This window comes from Heptranchias perlo, chromosome 4 (genome assembly GCF_035084215.1).
Source record: "Heptranchias perlo isolate sHepPer1 chromosome 4, sHepPer1.hap1, whole genome shotgun sequence".
Lineage (NCBI taxonomy): Eukaryota > Metazoa > Chordata > Chondrichthyes > Hexanchiformes > Hexanchidae > Heptranchias > Heptranchias perlo.
The window spans coordinates 6,187,199-6,203,982 of NC_090328.1; the positions used below are offsets into that span (position 1 = coordinate 6,187,199).

A 16,784-nucleotide genomic window follows, 5' to 3' on the forward strand; every position below is an offset into this window, starting at 1 on the left:
GCCATTATTTCCCCAATTGTATGTTGAATGGAAGAGACTGGAAATGAGGGAAAAAAAACACATAAAGGGCGTTTACTAAAATGTGACAAAGAAAAATAATCAGGTTTCTGAAGACAGTCCCAAATAATTGGTGCAATCTGGAGCTGCGCGCTGGGTTTCCCTCTCTCTCAGATCTCCAATACGACGTCTCACAAATGGGCAGAAAGGGATCCTTTGCTTTAATCAGCCTTCCCCGCGCCTGACATTTTCTCTTCCACCCTCACACTCACTCACACTCACTCACACTCACACTCAAAAACCCCCCCTAAACGATTGTAATATCAAAATATCGATGCCTCTGTGTGACCCTCTCATGGAGTGAGACGTCACTTGCGACATCATTGTAATAACATTGGAGGCGATGGAAGCATGGGCTCCCGCCAGAGGTGTACGTGAAGAGACGTCTCTCAACAGCAGAAATGCATTTTTAAAAAAAAAATAACCACCTTCCATCTTTGCACCATTTTTATTGAACCCGAATTTACTCGGGACAGAGCCTCGTGTGTTAGATTTCATGTATATCTTTCCCTCCCAGCATTAAAATCAGATTTTACTGCTGCGGGGGTTATTGGAAATGTCCAGACAGTCTCAACATGTGTTGATATCTTGGTGAACTGAAAACAAAAATATGTATATTATGCACACACATTTTTAAAAAAATATTTTGTGATCTCTGGCGATCTAACGTTCCGGAGTTACCCAATAAAATTATAACTTTCAGCTTTTTTGGGTTTTTTTTTAAAAAAAAACAAAATCACCACGTTTTTCACTCCGCTGGAAATTATTGTGACATCTGTGTAATTTTCTGCCGTAGGGAAATAGTTATTTATTTATTTATTATTAGTAAGAAGCAGGTTGATGATTGCGCGAGTGGAGTATCCCAAGGTTATTCTCGCGTTGTGGCCCCTTGTTCTGTTTCCAGTGGTCACACCAGGCGATACCCCCCTGCCGTATGAAAAAAAAACACATTTTTTTTTACCAATTGTGTGCGTGTGAAAGTGGACGAGCAGTCGTGCAGTACACTCGGGGATAGGGTTATAAATCAGACATGGCCCGGATGCAGACTGCAGTGTAAACGCTGGATGTGATGAGACGGGACGGGATGATAAGGTCCAGCCCTCCCGTTATATTTACACAATTCAGGCAGGGGAAAATGACGGAGAACGAGCGGCAGTAAATCTTCGCTCCTGTAAAATTCCCTTCCCCAAAACCAGCTGGATTTTAATCGGTTATTTATTTGCACGAGTTTTTGCACATCTATTTTTTTGTTTGTTTGTTTTTTTTTGGGGGGGGGAGAGGTTAGTGAGCAGCAATACTTTAAAATCCCATTTCCTCCCCCCCCTTCCATTCTTGGTAAAGAGACAAAGGAGCAAATTAAACAGCATGCAATAAAACAAAAATTGTGCATTCCTCTCTCCCCCAATACTAAAACCCTCAACAATATAAAGCGTGTGAGCTGATTTATTGCTGACACCATTTAAATATTTATTTATATTTATATATATATTATTTTTTTTTTTTTGTGCAGACATCAGCGTCCTTTTTCGTGCAAAGCAGCGATCGAAAATGCAATAGTATTTGCAAATGGGAGATACGAGACTTGTTTTATCCACAATCCCGCCCCCCGGATCACATAGCGAACCTTTTCCTGACCAACTGGAGAGCGCAGCCCCGCAATCTGAATAGAGCCTGGCAACTCGCCTCCTATAAATGGGCCGGAGGAGAAAGCTGCTCATTCATTTCAGTCAGTACAAACCGAGCGCTGCTGCTGCAGGGGGGGGTGCAGAGATCAGGGGGTCTCTCTCTCTCTCTCTCCTCTTTACTACAATCCCCCCCCCTCCTCCTCCTCCTCCTCTTCTCCCCACATATTTTTTTTTTTGTTTTGTCTGTGTGTGCGTGTTTGTTTATTTGTTTTTTTTAAAAAAAAAGTTGAGCCGACGCCAGGTTTTTTATGCATTTTTTGCCTCCCAAAATGGTTTGCGAGACTACGATCGTGCCGGACGAGGAGATGCCGGGCTCCAAAAACGACCCGATCGTCTCGTCCAGCCAGATGTGGCCACCACCACCATCATCATCATCATCACCACCACCATCAGCACCATCAGCAGCTGCCTCCTCCTCCTCCTCTTCTTCATCCTCGTCAGTGGACCCGTCGCCAGCCGAACACCACCTGAAGAGAGACGCCGTCTTCATTCGGGAGTTTGAGCTGAGCGACCAGGAGAGCGTCTGCCGCATTTTTTACGAAGGGATTATGGAGAGAATCCCCAACACGGCGTTTAGGGGGTTAAAACAGCAGCCCAAGATCCTCCTGTTTTACTCGTGTTTGACCGGTAAGCGGAATTTAATCATAATTTTAATTTGCGATATAAAATGCTGTGTCCTCTCCTCCCACACACGCGATTTTTTTTTACCCCCCCTATAGATGCATTTTTTTTTTGCACATATATTACCAGGAATATGTATATATTTTTTTTTACGCAGCGAAACGTGATGGACAAGCAATTCTGATTGTATTTACATTTTTTTTAAATTTTAAAATTATATGAATATATAGAACTGTGTGCGATTTGTATTATTTAATTATTATTTTTTTATTTTAGAACAAAAAAAAGGCACTTAATGTGACGATCATTTTAATCTTTTAAGAGTTTTCAGTCTGAAATCATTTGAAAAATGAGAAAAAAAAAGACGATCGCGAACTGCATTGCGAATGTAAGTGGAGCTCAGTTTGGTGCTGTTGGACGGGCGGGCAGACGGATGGACCCAGTGGTACGCGGGGTAGCGAGGTGGACATGGGGAGTCCCGAATGTACATTGGGTGCACACGCGTCTCGTACAGACTCAGGCGCTTTCATACATAGCGCACCTGCTGTGAGAATTGGCAAATACAAACAGTGCAGGAAATGCGTAGCAGGTACCGTAGTATCCCGACAGGTTACCCTAAACATGGGTCCCTTAACCAGGTTACCCTTAGTATAGGTCCCTTACCCAGGTTACCCTAAACATGGGTCCCTTAACCAGGTTACCCTTAGTATGGGTCCCTTACCCAGGTTACCCTAAACATGGGTCCCTTAACCAGGTTACCCTTAGTATGGGTCCCTTACCCAGGTTACCCTTAACATAGGTCCCTTACCCAGGTTACCATTAGTATAGGTCCCTTACCCAGGTTACCCTTAACATAGGTCCCTTACCCAGGTTACCATTAGTATAGGTCCCTTACCCAGGTTACCATTAGTATAGGTCCCTTACCCAGGTTACCCTTAACATAGGTCCCTTACCCAGGTTACCCTTAACATGGGTCCCTTACCCAGGTTACCCTAAACATGGGTCCCTTACCCAGGTTACCCTAAACATGGGTCCCTTACCCAGGTTACCCTAAACATGGGTCCCTTACCCAGGTTACCCTTAGTATGGGTCCCTTACCCAGGTTACCCTAAACATGGGTCCCTTACCCAGGTTACCCTTAGTATGGGTCCCTTACCCAGGTTACCATTAGTATAGGTCCCTTACCCAGGTTACCCTTAGTATAGGTCCCTTACCCAGGTTACCATTAGTATAGGTCCCTTACCCAGGTTACCCTTAGCATGGGTCCCTTACCCAGGTTACCCTTAGTATAGGTCCCTTACCCAGGTTACCATTAGTATAGGTCCCTTACCCAGGTTACCCTTAGTATAGGTCCCTTACCCAGGTTACCATTAGTATAGGTCCCTTACCCAGGTTACCATTAGTATAGGTCCCTTACCCAGGTTACCCTTAGCATGGGGCCCTTACCCAGGTTACCCTTAACATAGGTCCCTTACCCAGGTTACCCTTAGTATAGGTCCCTTACCCAGGTTACCCTTAATGTAGCCCCCTTACCCAGGTTACCCTTAGTATGGGTCCCTTACCCAGGTTACCCTTAGTGTGGGTCCCTTACCCAGGTTACCCTTAGTGTGGGTCCCTTACCCAGGTTACCCTTAATGTAGCCCCCTTACCCAGGTTACCCTTAGTATAGGTCCCTTACCCAGGTTACCCTTAATGTAGCCCCCTTACCCAGGTTACCCTTAGTATGGGTCCCTTACCCAGGTTACCCTTAGTGTGGGTCCCTTACCCAGGTTACCCTTAGTATAGGTCCCTTACCCAGGTTACCCTTAATGTAGCCCCCTTACCCAGGTTACCCTTAGTGTGGGTCCCTTACCCAGGTTACCCTTAATGTAGCCCCCTTACCCAGGTTACCCTTAGTGTGGGTCCCTTACCCAGGTTACCCTTAACATAGGTCCCTTACCCAGGTTACCCTTAGTGTGGGTCCCTTACCCAGGTTACCCTTAGTGTGGGTCCCTTACCCAGGTTACCCTTAGTATAGGTCCCTTACCCAGGTTACCCTTAGTATGGGTCCCTTACCCAGGTTACCCTTAGTGTGGGTCCCTTACCCAGGTTACCCTTAGTGTAGCCCCCTTACCCAGGTTACCCTTAGCATGGGGCCCTTACCCAGGTTACCCTTAGCATGGGGCCCTTACCCAGGTTACCCTTAGTGTAGCCCCCTTACCCAGGTTACCCTTAGCATGGGGCCCTTACCCAGGTTACCCTTAGTATAGGTCCCTTACCCAGGTTACCCTTAGCATGGGTCCCTTACCCAGGTTACCCTTAGCATGGGTCCCTTACCCAGGTTACCCTTAGAATGGGTCCCTTACCCAGGTTACCCTTAGAATGGGTCCCTTACCCAGGTTACCCTTAGAATGGGTTCCTTACCCAGGTTACCCTTAGTGTGGGTCCCTTACCCAGGTTACCATTAGTGTGGGTCCCTTACCCAGGTTACCCTTAATGTAGCCCCCTTACCCAGGTTACCCTTAGTATAGGTCCCTTACCCAGGTTACCCTTGGTGTGGGTCCCTTACCCAGGTTACCCTTAGTGTGGGTCCCTTACCCAGGTTACCCTAAACATGGGTCCCTTACCCAGGTTACCCTTAATGAAGCCCCCTTACCCAGGTTACCCTTAGAATGGGTACCTTACCCAGGTTACCCTTAATGAAGCCCCCTTACCCATATACCCCTTAACATGGTATCCTTATCCATATACCCATACCCAGATCCCCTTAAATCTACCCGTAACCAGGTTGCCCTTAACATGGTACCTGTATCCAGGTTATCCTTACCCTGGTATCCTTCCTTACCCAAATACCCTTAACATGATTCCCTTACCCAGGTAAACCTACCAAAGTTACCCGTACCCAGGTTGCCCTTGCCCGGGTATTCTTCACACGGTCCCCTCACCCAGTTACCCTTAACACGTGTGTTGACGGTGAGACCGGGCTGCTGCCTATCTTTTAAGAATTTTCTGTTTGATTTGGCATTTCAGCCATTTGCAGTTTTTTGTTTGTATCTAACGCGCTGTCGCATCCAGTGGAACATGTATCCCGTATACACAGAGAGAGGGCACATCCCTTGGCAACGTGAACCATCTCCTGTACGAACCTGCATCCCGTACTCGCAGATAGGGAACATCCCATGGGAATACGCACCCGTCCACTGTGTGAACGCGGGTCCCATAGACACAGAGCGGGAAGACGCGCCGTCTCAACACGCACCAGTCTGCGGCGGGTGCTCAATCGGGACCAGTGCCTCGGATCAACGTGCCCGCGCCGCGCGCCCCCGTGCGACAATAATAAGTGCACGCGCGCTCCCGAGAGAGGAGGGGGGGGGGTAATAATAACACGCGCGCACGAGAGACTGGGGTGGGCAATAATAATAATAATAATCGTGTGATGTGAACGCGCTGCGCGCTCTAGCCAGGACCCACCTGTGCACGACAGGCTGGAGAGGAGCAGGTGGGAGGAAGAAGCAATGGTGGACCAAACACCTGAGGATGGGGGAAGATGACTTGAGGTGAAGAACAAACCACTTTTTTTTTAATTTAAAAAAAAATAATAGCAATAACTCCAATCCCATTTCAGACTCTTTAAAAAAAAAATCTCATTAGGTTTGTGAGAAGTTTGATGTGTATATACATATATATAATTTTTTTTTTGAAAAATCTTGAGGACACAAATGTCTGTTGAGGTGAGGAGGGTTAGTTTGAGCGTGTGGTTTTGGTAGAGGTGGCACACTGTGTACTGCAGGCAGTCAGCAGACCCTGTGTGTCCGACTGTTGTTTCAATGATGTGGTCAGTATTGGTGGTAGAACAGGTTTTTAAAAAACACAGTACTTACTCTGTGTGTGTGTGTGTGTGTGTGTGGCCTCCATGAACATCTCCTGCAGTTGAGACAAACAAGCTATGTAAGTATATATATATATATATATATATAGGCATAATTACTTTTACCAAAAATTTTTTAAAATGCGCAGTAAATGTATATATATATTTTTATATATGTGTCTCCTCTGGGGTTGTTCCGAAATAAACACTCCATTCTCTTTTCTGACAGGTATCGTTTATTTCTCTCCCTTGTCTCCATAGTAATGTGCTTTTATCTGACCAAGTCCTTGCTGCTGACCTGCTGTGTGCCCACCTTACTATTGGGCTCGAGATACTACTACAGTAGGAAAGTTATCCTCAGCTATCTTGAATGTGCACTACAAACCGACATGTCAGATATAGAGCAATATTACATGAAGCCCGCAGGTAAGTTCACAATTTTCAGAAATATTGGGAGGGGGGTGGGGGGCGGTGGCGGTGGCGGGATTATTTTGTTTCTTTTTTTAAGGTCATTTGCTGTTTTTCAGTCTCTGAGTTATGTTATGGTGGAATCTTCCCGTGATAAATTTAGAAGGAAACAGAAAAAAAGCGTGAAATAAATTGATGAGTTTTGCATTGAAACAAGGAAAAATAATACAATAAGCATTTAGTTAAAAGAGCATCCCAATTTTGGCTCCCTGTGCCGTGGAATCATAGGTTTGTATTTTTTCACGCAAAGTGTAGTGGAAATTTGGAACTCGCTCACCCCAAAAGGCTGTGGACGCTGGAGGTCAGTTAAAACTTTCAAGACAGATCGATTTTCAAGACTGTGATTTGAATATGAGATTAAACTAGCAAGAAATATAAAAACGGATTGTAAGAGCTTCTACAGGTATGTAGAAAGGAAGGGATTAGTGAGAATAAACGTGGGTCCCTTAGAGGCAGAGACAGGCGAAATTATAATGGGGAATAAGGAAATGGCAGAGACGTTAAACAAATATTTTATATCTTCTTCACGGTAGAAGACACAAAAAAATCATACCGGAAATAATGGGGAACCAAGGATCTAATGAGAGTGAGGAACTTAAAGTAATTAAGATTCGTAAAGAAAAAGTTTTAGAAAAATTAATGGGACTAAAAGCCGACAAATTCCCCGGACCTGATGGCCTACATCCTAGGGTTTTAAAAGAGGTGGCTGCAGAAATAGTGGATGCATTGGTTGAGATCTTCCAGAATTCCCTAGATTCTATAACGGTCCCCATGGATTGGAAGGTAGCAAATATTACCCCGCTAGTCAAGAAAGGAAGGAGATAGAAAACAGGGAACTACAGGCTAGTTAGCCTGACATCAGTCGTCAGGAAAATGCTGGAATTTATTAAGAATGTAGTAACAGGGTACTTAAAAAATCATAATATGACTAGACAAAGTCAACATGGTTTTATGAAAGGGAAATCATGTTTGACAAATGTATTAGAGTTTTTTGAAGGTGTAACGAGCAGGGTAGGTAAAGGGGAATCAGTGGATGTAATATATTTGGATTTTCAAAAGGCATTCAATAAGATGCATCATAAGAGGTTGTTACTCAAGATTAGGGCTCATGGGGTTGGGGGTAATATATTAGCATGGACTGAGCATTGGTTAACGGCCAGAAATCAGAGAGGAGGGATAAACGGATCATTTTTGGGTTGGCAGGCTGTAACGAGTGGGGTGACGCAAGGATTAGTGCTTGGGCCTCAGCTATTTCCAGTCTATATTAATGACTTAGATGAGGAGACCATGTGTAATGTATCCAAGTTTGCTGATGATACAAAGCTAGGTGGAAAAGTAAGCTGTGAGGGGGACACAGAGACTGCAAAGGGACAACGACAGTATGTGGGCAAGAAGGTGGCAGATGGAGTATAATGTGGGGAAATGTGAGGTTATTCACTTTGGTGGGAAAAATAGAAAAACAGAATATTTTTTAAATGGTGTGAAATTATTAAATGTTGGTGTTCAGAGAGATTTAGATTTCCTTGTACACGAAACATAGGAAGTTAACATGCTGGTACGGTAAGCAATTAGGAAGGCAAAATGTATGTTGACCTATATTGCAAGGGGGTTGGAGTATAAGAGTAAGGAAGTCTTGCTGCAATTGTACAGGGCTTTGATGAGACTGCACCTGGAGTACTCTGTGCAGTTTTGGTCGTCTTACCTAAGGAAGGATATACTTGCCTTAGAGGCAGTGCAACGAAGGTTCACTAGATTGATTCCTGGAATGAGAGGATTGTCCTATGAGGAGAGATTGAGTGGATTGGGCCTATACTCTCTGGAGTTTAGAGGAATGAGCGATGATCTCATTGAAACATAAGATTCCAAGAGGGCTTGACAGGGTAGAGGCTGAGAGGATGTTTCCTCTGGCTGGAGAGTCTAGAACTAGGGGATATAATCTCAGGATAAGGGGTCAGCCATTTAGGACTGAGATGAGAAGGAATTTCTTCACTCAGAGGGTTGTGAATATTTGGAATTCTCTACCCCAGAGGGCTGTGGACACTCAGTCGTTGAGTATATTCAAGGCTGCGATCGATAGATTTTTTTGGACTCTAGGGGAATCAAGGGCTATGGGGATCGGGCAGGAAAGTGGAGTTGAGGTCGAAGATCAGCCATGATCTGATTGAATGGCGGAGTAGGCTCGAGGGGCCGTATGGCCTAGTCCTGCTCCCATTTCTTATATTCTTATGATAGATTTTTGCTGGGTAAAGGCATCGAGGGATATGGATCAAAGATGGGTAAATTGAATGGAGGAACATGTGTGGGGGCCTGAATGGCCTACTCCTATTCCTATGTATCTGTGACTCCACCCTGACACAGTTTCTTATTATTGCGCATACTGAGTGGAAGGGAGAGGAATTAATCGTGGGCCTGCCTTTGGCACATCCTAGCTATTCTCAAGTCAGGCAATAGTGAATGGTGTGGGTGTGGATGAATGAAAGAGGGAGAAAATAAATGAAGAGGGGGGAAAATACAGGAAAAAGAAAGCTGAGCTTTACCTTTCAAGCCATGTTCATAGTTAATGGGCAAACAGTCTGCCCAATTAAGCAGAACAAAGCTTAGCGCTCCTCCTTTCACTTCATTATAAAGCTAGAAATATATTTTGTGAAGACCCTACTCTATTCTGCTAGTGTAGTAATACTGGGATCTGTCAACTTACTCAAACTGCTTCACCGTAGCGATTCAATTAATGTAACTTTTTGTCTTGTTAAGAGATGAATAAACTTTTAATTTGAAAGAAAATCATAAGTGTTCCTTTATGTTTAGCTGTCTAAAAATGTTGTTTCTTTTCTATGTTATTTTTATCACTTTCTTTTGAATAACACCCTTTTGGATACAATAGAAATAGTAATTGTGTATAATTTAGTTTAATATAGTAATCAAATTAAAAGAGAACACCATTACTTTACTTAGAATTATCAGGATCAAACTGCATATATATTTGGAGTTCTTTTCGGCACCAAAAAAATTAGAGTCACCCAATCACTTTAATTAAGCAATGCAAACAAAGTGGGAATTTAGTGCTAAATTTTTTTTTGAATTATCAGCTAATTTGAATTAAGTGATTTTGAATTAAGAATAGACCATGTGTGTATATATATATATATATATACCTAGTTATAATAAAAGTCTTGCTTATAGTATGCACTTCCTGTGACGTTCACACTTATTTCTTGTCACACTATCCCTGTCACACTTTGCTGCTAATAAATGTGTTGTTATAAAGTAGTCCGTCCAATTGCTCATTGTATGCGACACAGCAGCAAATCTGTGGTCTATTACTTAGAGAACAAAGTATTTTAAATTATGGATAGGTATGAATATAAGGACGTGCACTGGTGAAAATATTGCCTGTTGCACACCTTCCCAGGCCAGCCTAGCGTCACATTCGCAGGTCAGTTGTAAAAACCATTGATGGAGGTTCAAAATCACACGTTCACTTTTACAATAGCCTGTGAATGGTACTGGTATAAACCATGTACCCACTGGCACTGAATAGAATTGGGTTGAAAATGGTTACAGTGATACATGTTGTTAGAAATGTGTAGGCTTTTTATAATAAAAGCAGAAAATGCTGGCAACACTCAGGTAGCATCTGTGGAGAGAGAAACAGAGTTTAATGTTTCTGCTTTTTTTGCAACTTGTTTCGCAGTGCAGTAAGATGGCAGCTACAGTTCAGATTCACAGTTGTAGGATGAAGGGAACAATGGAAGCCAGTCCAGTATTGAGCCCCCTCCAACATTAGCCAACATAGCTCATGGCAGGTTCACCCCTCACTGGATGTTATTTAGGTAAATGTCATCTCCGTGTAATATGGTTCTTTACCTCTCCCAGGAGGTGTGGATGATTAGAAAATAGGTGCAGGAGTAGGCCATTCAGCCCTTCGAGCCTGCTCCGCCATTCAATATGATCATGGCTGATCCTCTATCTCAATACCATATTCCCGCTCTCTCCCCATACCCCTTGATGCCGTTTTTGTCTAGAAATCTATCTATCTCCTTCTTAAATATATTCAGTGACTTGGCCTCCGCAGCCTTCTGTGGTAGAGAATTCCACAGGTTCACCACCCTCTGAGTGAAGAAATTTCTCCTCATCTCAGTCCTAAATGTCCTACCCCGTATCCTGAGACTGTGACCCCTTGTTCTGGACCCCCCTCAGCCAGGGGAAACATCCTCCCTACATCCAGTCTGTCTAGCCCTGTCAGAATTTTATATGTTTCAATGAGATCCCCTCTCATTCTTCTAAACTTGAGTGAGTACAGGCCTAGTCAACCCAATCTCTCCTCATACGACAGTCCTGCCATCCCAGGAATCAGTCTGGGAAACCTTCGCTGCACTCCATTTATGGCTAGTATATCCTTTCTTGGGTAAGGAAACCAAAACTGCACACGATACTCCAGGTGTATAACTGCAGTAAGAAATCCTTGCTCCTGTACTCAAATCCTCTCTCAATGAAGGCCAACATACCATTTGCCTTCCTAACTGCTTGCTGCACCTGCATGTTTGCTTTCAGTGATTGGTCCCTTTGTACATCAACATTTCCCAATCTATCACCATTTAAATAATACTCTGCCTTTCTATTTTTCCTTCCAAAGTGGATAACTTCATATTTATCCACGTTATACTGCATCTGCCATGTATTTGCCCACTCACTCAACTTGTCTAAATCGCCTTGAAGCCTCTTTGCATCCTCCTCACAACTCACAATCCCACCTAGTTTTGTGTCATAAGAAGAACATAAGAACATAAGAAATAGGAGCAGGAGTAGGCCAATCGGCCCCTCGAGCCTGCTCCGCCATTCAATAAGATCATGGCTGATCTGATCCTAACCTCAAATCTAAATTCATGTCCAATTTCCTGCCCGCTCCCCGTAACCCCTAATTCCCTTTACTTCTAGGAAACTGTCGATTTCTGTTTTTTATTTATTTATTTAATGATGTGTTAATGATTTATTTAATGTCGTCAGCAAACTTGGAAATATTACAGTTGGTTCCTTCATCCAAATCATTGATATATATTGTGAATAGCTGGGGCCCAAGCACTGATCCCTGCGATACCCCACTAGTCACTGCCTGCCACCCGGAAAAAGACCCATTTATTCCTACTCTCTGTTTCCTGTCTGTTAACCAATTTTCAATCCATGCCAGTATATTCCCCCCAATCCCATGTGCTTTAATTTTACACACTAACCTCTTATTGTCAGACTTTATAAAAGGCCTTCTGAAAATCCAAATAAACCACATCCACTGGTTCTCCCTTATCTGTTCTACCAGTTACATCCTCAAAAAACTCCAGTAGGTTTGTCAAACACGATTTCCCTTTCATAAAGGCATGAAATGAGTGAAGGATGGGAGTGAGCACGTTACGCAGAGATGTTATGTTAAACTTGTATGGAACCTTGGTCAGACCACACTTGGAGTACTGTGCGCAGTTCTGGTCTCTATGTTATAGAAAGGATATAGAGGCACTGGAGAAGATGCAAAAAAGATTTATAAGATTGATACCAGCACTGAGAGGATATAATTAGGAGGAAAGGATGAATAGACTGGGGCTCTTTTCTCTAGAAAAGAGAAGGCTCAGCATTGACCTGATAGATGTCTTTAAGATTATGAAAGGGTTTGATAGGGTAGACATAGAGAAGATGTTAACACATGTGGGGGACACAAAACTAGGAGCCATAAATATAAGATAGTCACCAATAAATCCAATAGGGAATTTAGGAGAAACTTCTTTACCTAAAGAGTGGTAAGAATGAGGCATTCACTACCACAAGGAGTAGTTGAGGCGAATAGCATTGATGCATTTAAGGGGAAGCTAGATAGACACATGAGGGAGAAAGGAATAGAAGGTTATGCTGATAGGGTGAGATGAAGAGGGGTGGGAGGAGGCTCGTGTGGAGCATGAACACCGGCACAGACCAGTTGGGATGAATAGCCTGTTTCTGTGCTGTAGACTCTATGTAACTCTATGTATAGGAATTTCCAGAGGAGAAAAGACCAAGGTCCATCTAGTTCGCCTTCTACCGTCCTGGTCGTCGCATGATGTAACGATAATGGAGTTGTTGACTAATCATCACAATCAATCTCTCTGGGCCTGATGACCTTTTCTCGTCCTAGATACATAAAGAATTGGATCGAGATATCACCTCATCCCATTCAAGCTAATTAAACTGTTTTTTTCCCTGTGCAAATTAAGAGAATATTCCATCAGTTCATTAATATTCTAAACCTGCATCATCCAACAGTAAAATAATTAGCACCAGCACTGTCTGTAGTTCACAACTATATTTTAATTTCTCTACTTGCCCAATTCCAACTGAAATCAATCCAGTCTCTAAGGATATATAGTTCCACATAAAACACATTGCTACAATCCATAAATAGGCATTAGTCCATATTTCTTTATTTGCCTCATTAATTAAGATACAAGGGCACTGGATTGTTCTCCTTAGAGCAGAGAAGATTAAGGGGAGATTGAATACATGTGTTCAAAATTATGAGGGGCTTTGATAGAGTAAATAAGGAGAAACTGTTTCCAGGGGCAGAGGGTCGGTAACCAGAGGACACAGATTTAAGATAATTGGTAAAAAAATCCAGGGGAAAAATGAGGAGAAATTTTTTTACACATCGAATTGTAACCGAAGCAAATATTTTGCCATTGGCACACAACGCTGAAATGAAACGGCACAGATTAACCCTTTTGAGTACTGAATGTCTTTTGGAACTTGCACATTCGTTACCTGCCAAAAATGACTCAGTAGTAACTTTCAAAAGGGAATTGGTTATATACTTGAAAAAGAGGAATTTGCAGAGCTACGGGGAAAGGGCAGGGGGTGTAGGACTAATTGGACAGCTCTTCTAAAGAGCCAGCACAGACACAATGGGCTGAATGGCCTCTTTCTGTGCTGTACGATTCTATGACTACTTTGCTACCAGGTAGCCCCCTGTGACTCGCAACCTTTCGATAATTTCTCCTCAGTATTTTAACACTTTTCAGCCTGACATTATTTTCATACCTGGGATAAAATTGACAATTCGGAACGCAGTAACATATTTTTGGGAATGTTGCAAAAACATTTTCACCAGAGATATCAAGCTTTGGAAATCACTTGATTTCACTGTTAAAAATAATCTTCCTGAAACGTGCTTTCATTGTACGTTACAGGGTAAGTGCATCAGTCCCATGCTCTCAGCAGGGACCTGAACTCAAAGGGAGCACGGATTGAAGGATCAGTGCAGTCAATGACCTGCTTTCCTTTTGAGTGTGGCTGGGATTTCAGTGATTTGTACTGACAATCAAAAGAAAGAGCTTGCCTTTATGTCGTTCCTTTCACGACCTCAGGATGTCCCAAAGCGCTTTACAGCCAATGACGTACTTCTGAAACGTAGTCACTGTTGTAATGTAGGGAACGTGGTGGCCAATTTGCGCACAGCAAGATCCCACAAACAGCAACGTGATAATGACCAGATCATCTGTTTTTAGTGATGTTGGTTGAGGGATAAATATTGGTCAGGACATCGGGGAGAACTCCCCTGCTCCTCTTCAAATAGTGCCATGGAATCTTTTGTGTCCAAAACGTTTAACGTCTCATCCGAAAGGTGGCACCTCCAACAGTGCAGCACTCCCTCAGTACTGCACTGGAAAGTCAGCCTAGATTTTGTGTTTTGTCTCTGCAGTGAGACTTAAACCCATGACTTTCTGACTCCGAGGCGCGAGTGCTACTACTGAGCCACAGGTGACACCTGACACTGACACCTAGTACTACATAATAATGTTACCCTAATGCCCCACATAACTGAACCAAAGACTGCATTATTGGGTGTATTTTAAGGGTGGTTGGAGCAGGCAGTACACATGACGCTCAAATGAGGGAATGCGGAGTGGGCACCCAGCTCTGTTCATCCACCCAACGGTGGCCTTTACAAGCTAACGGCTTGTTTCTAGTGTTGTAAAAACCCGCAACCTCTGCCACCTAGTAGGACAAGGGCGGCAGGCGTGTGGGAACACGGTCTCCAGGTTCCCCTCCAAGCCACACACCATCCCGACATATATCGTCGCTGGGTCAAAATCCTAACAGCACTGTGGGAGCAGCTTCACCTCACAGACTGCAGCGGTTCATGAAGACGGCCCATCGCCAACCTTCTCGAGGGCAACTAGGGATGGACAATAAATGCTGGCCTCGCCGGCGACACCCACATCCCGAGAATGAATTTTAAAAAATACAGCAAGTAATCTGAACGCTTTTATATCCTTTATACATATATTTTTCTTTTAACTTTTTTTTGTTTTAGGTTTAAAGAGCCAGCTTCACACCAGTTACAATACAGCTGATGTGAAGTCAATGGAAAGGAGTATCCGGCGAGGTCTATAACGGGCGGCGGATGTACTACGACAATTTTTTTTTACCACCGTCGAAAGTTAAAATTAGCACAACCCTCCTAGCTCCCACTCCCCCCCCCACACTTCCTACTCCACCCCCCCCTGCTCCCCCACCCCACCAAACCCATCTCTTCTGGATGGTGTCACTAGCAAACTGTCAACCTCTCAGAAATCATTATACTTATTACACAAGTGAGCTGCGTTCAACGAAGGTGGTGAATTCCTAACTCCTTGATTCGTGGTAGCTGTAAAGAGCACAAAAATATCGAAAGTGTGGCCTGAGTGTGATAAATAATGTTTCCCCTGCTTCGGTTCCTCACGCGCCATTTCACCTTCTTGCCACCTAAGCTATTATCTATTAATATTCCATTTATGCTCTTTCAGGGAGTCAGAGCAGTTTAAAGTCAAAGGTACAGGTCCCAAGCCTCTGCTCCGCTCCACTCTGCCAGTGTGAGCATGGGCCACTGATCCCAGCTCCTGACCCCGCCATAGTATCTAGGGTTAGAATGAGGTCAACTTACTTTACTTTCTTCATTGGGTGCCTGCATTAGGTATGGGCACATCTTGCGGTGCCCGCGGGGTGGGAGAGGGCAGAAAGGTGGCTCTGGCAAGCTGCTGGTAGTCCAGCCAACAATTACTCTGCTGTCTGTCTTTTAGTCTAAATTGATTTCTCTCTCACCTTGTTTTTAAGCCCCACCGTACAACGAACACATCACCAGGTGGCTTGTTCCTTGGTTTCATAGAATCATAGAAGTTTACAACATGGAAACAGGCCCTTCGGCCCAACATGTCCATGTCGCCCAGTTTATACCACTAAGCTAGTCCCAGTTGCCTGCACTTGGCCCATATCCCTCTGTACCCATCTTACCCATGTAACTGTCCAAATGCTTTTTAAAAGACAAAATTGTACCCGCCTCTACTACTGCCTCTGGCAGCTCGTTCCAGACACTCGCCACCCTTTGAGTGAAAAAATTGCCCCTCTGGACCCTTTTGTATCTCTCCCCTCTCACCTTCAATCTATGCCCCCTCGTTATAGACTCCCCTACCTTTGGGAAAAGATTTTGACTATGCCCCTCATTATTTTATAGACTTCTATAAGATCACCCCTAAACCTCCTACTCTCCAGGGAAAAAAGTCTCAGTCTATCCAATCTCTCCCTATAAGTCAAACCATCAAGTCCCGGTAGCATCCTAGTAAATCTTTTCTGCACTCTTTCTAGTTTAATAATATCCTTTCTTCCAATGTTAATCCCTAACAGTCTGCAAAAAAACTGATTGAGGGTGGCTCGAGTTTACCTGCCCCTTCAATTTTCTGCTATTGGAGAAAGTGCTTCGCTCACTCTCTTGGCACCTTCCTGTTGTGAGTTGGGCGAAATCAGGAACTCATGGTATGTAGTTGAATCCCCACTCTAACACTCCATCGCACAGCAAGTTCTGTGCTGCCTCTCAAAACTTGGCAAAGACACTGGGGGTATTTTTGACTTTGGGTGATATTGATTTAGCCGACCATTAAATATTGCTCCTGATTTTATTCCCGTTGGCTTCAATCGGGAGAGATGGATAACGGGCGGCTGAATCAGTATCGCCTGTTTTACACTATCGTCCAAAGTCAAAATGACCCCCATTCTTTAATAATTTCTCTATCTGTTAGGGATTATCAGCACCATTCACCTGTGGATGCAATTTGTCT

General features: G+C 43.7%; 1 protein-coding gene across 1 annotated transcript in view; it reads left to right on the forward strand.

Moving 5' to 3' along the window:
* Positions 1-1,793: 1,793 nt before the first annotated feature.
* nat8l (N-acetyltransferase 8-like) overlaps positions 1,794-16,784 on the forward strand; it is a 77,662-nt gene continuing 62,671 nt past the window's right edge. Inside the window, exons 1-2 of the mRNA XM_067982118.1 lie at positions 1,794-2,369; positions 6,472-6,636. Coding sequence (XP_067838219.1) covers positions 1,991-2,369; positions 6,472-6,636 — 544 coding nt within the window. The 5' untranslated portion in view covers positions 1,794-1,990. The remainder of the gene's footprint in view (positions 2,370-6,471; positions 6,637-16,784) is intronic.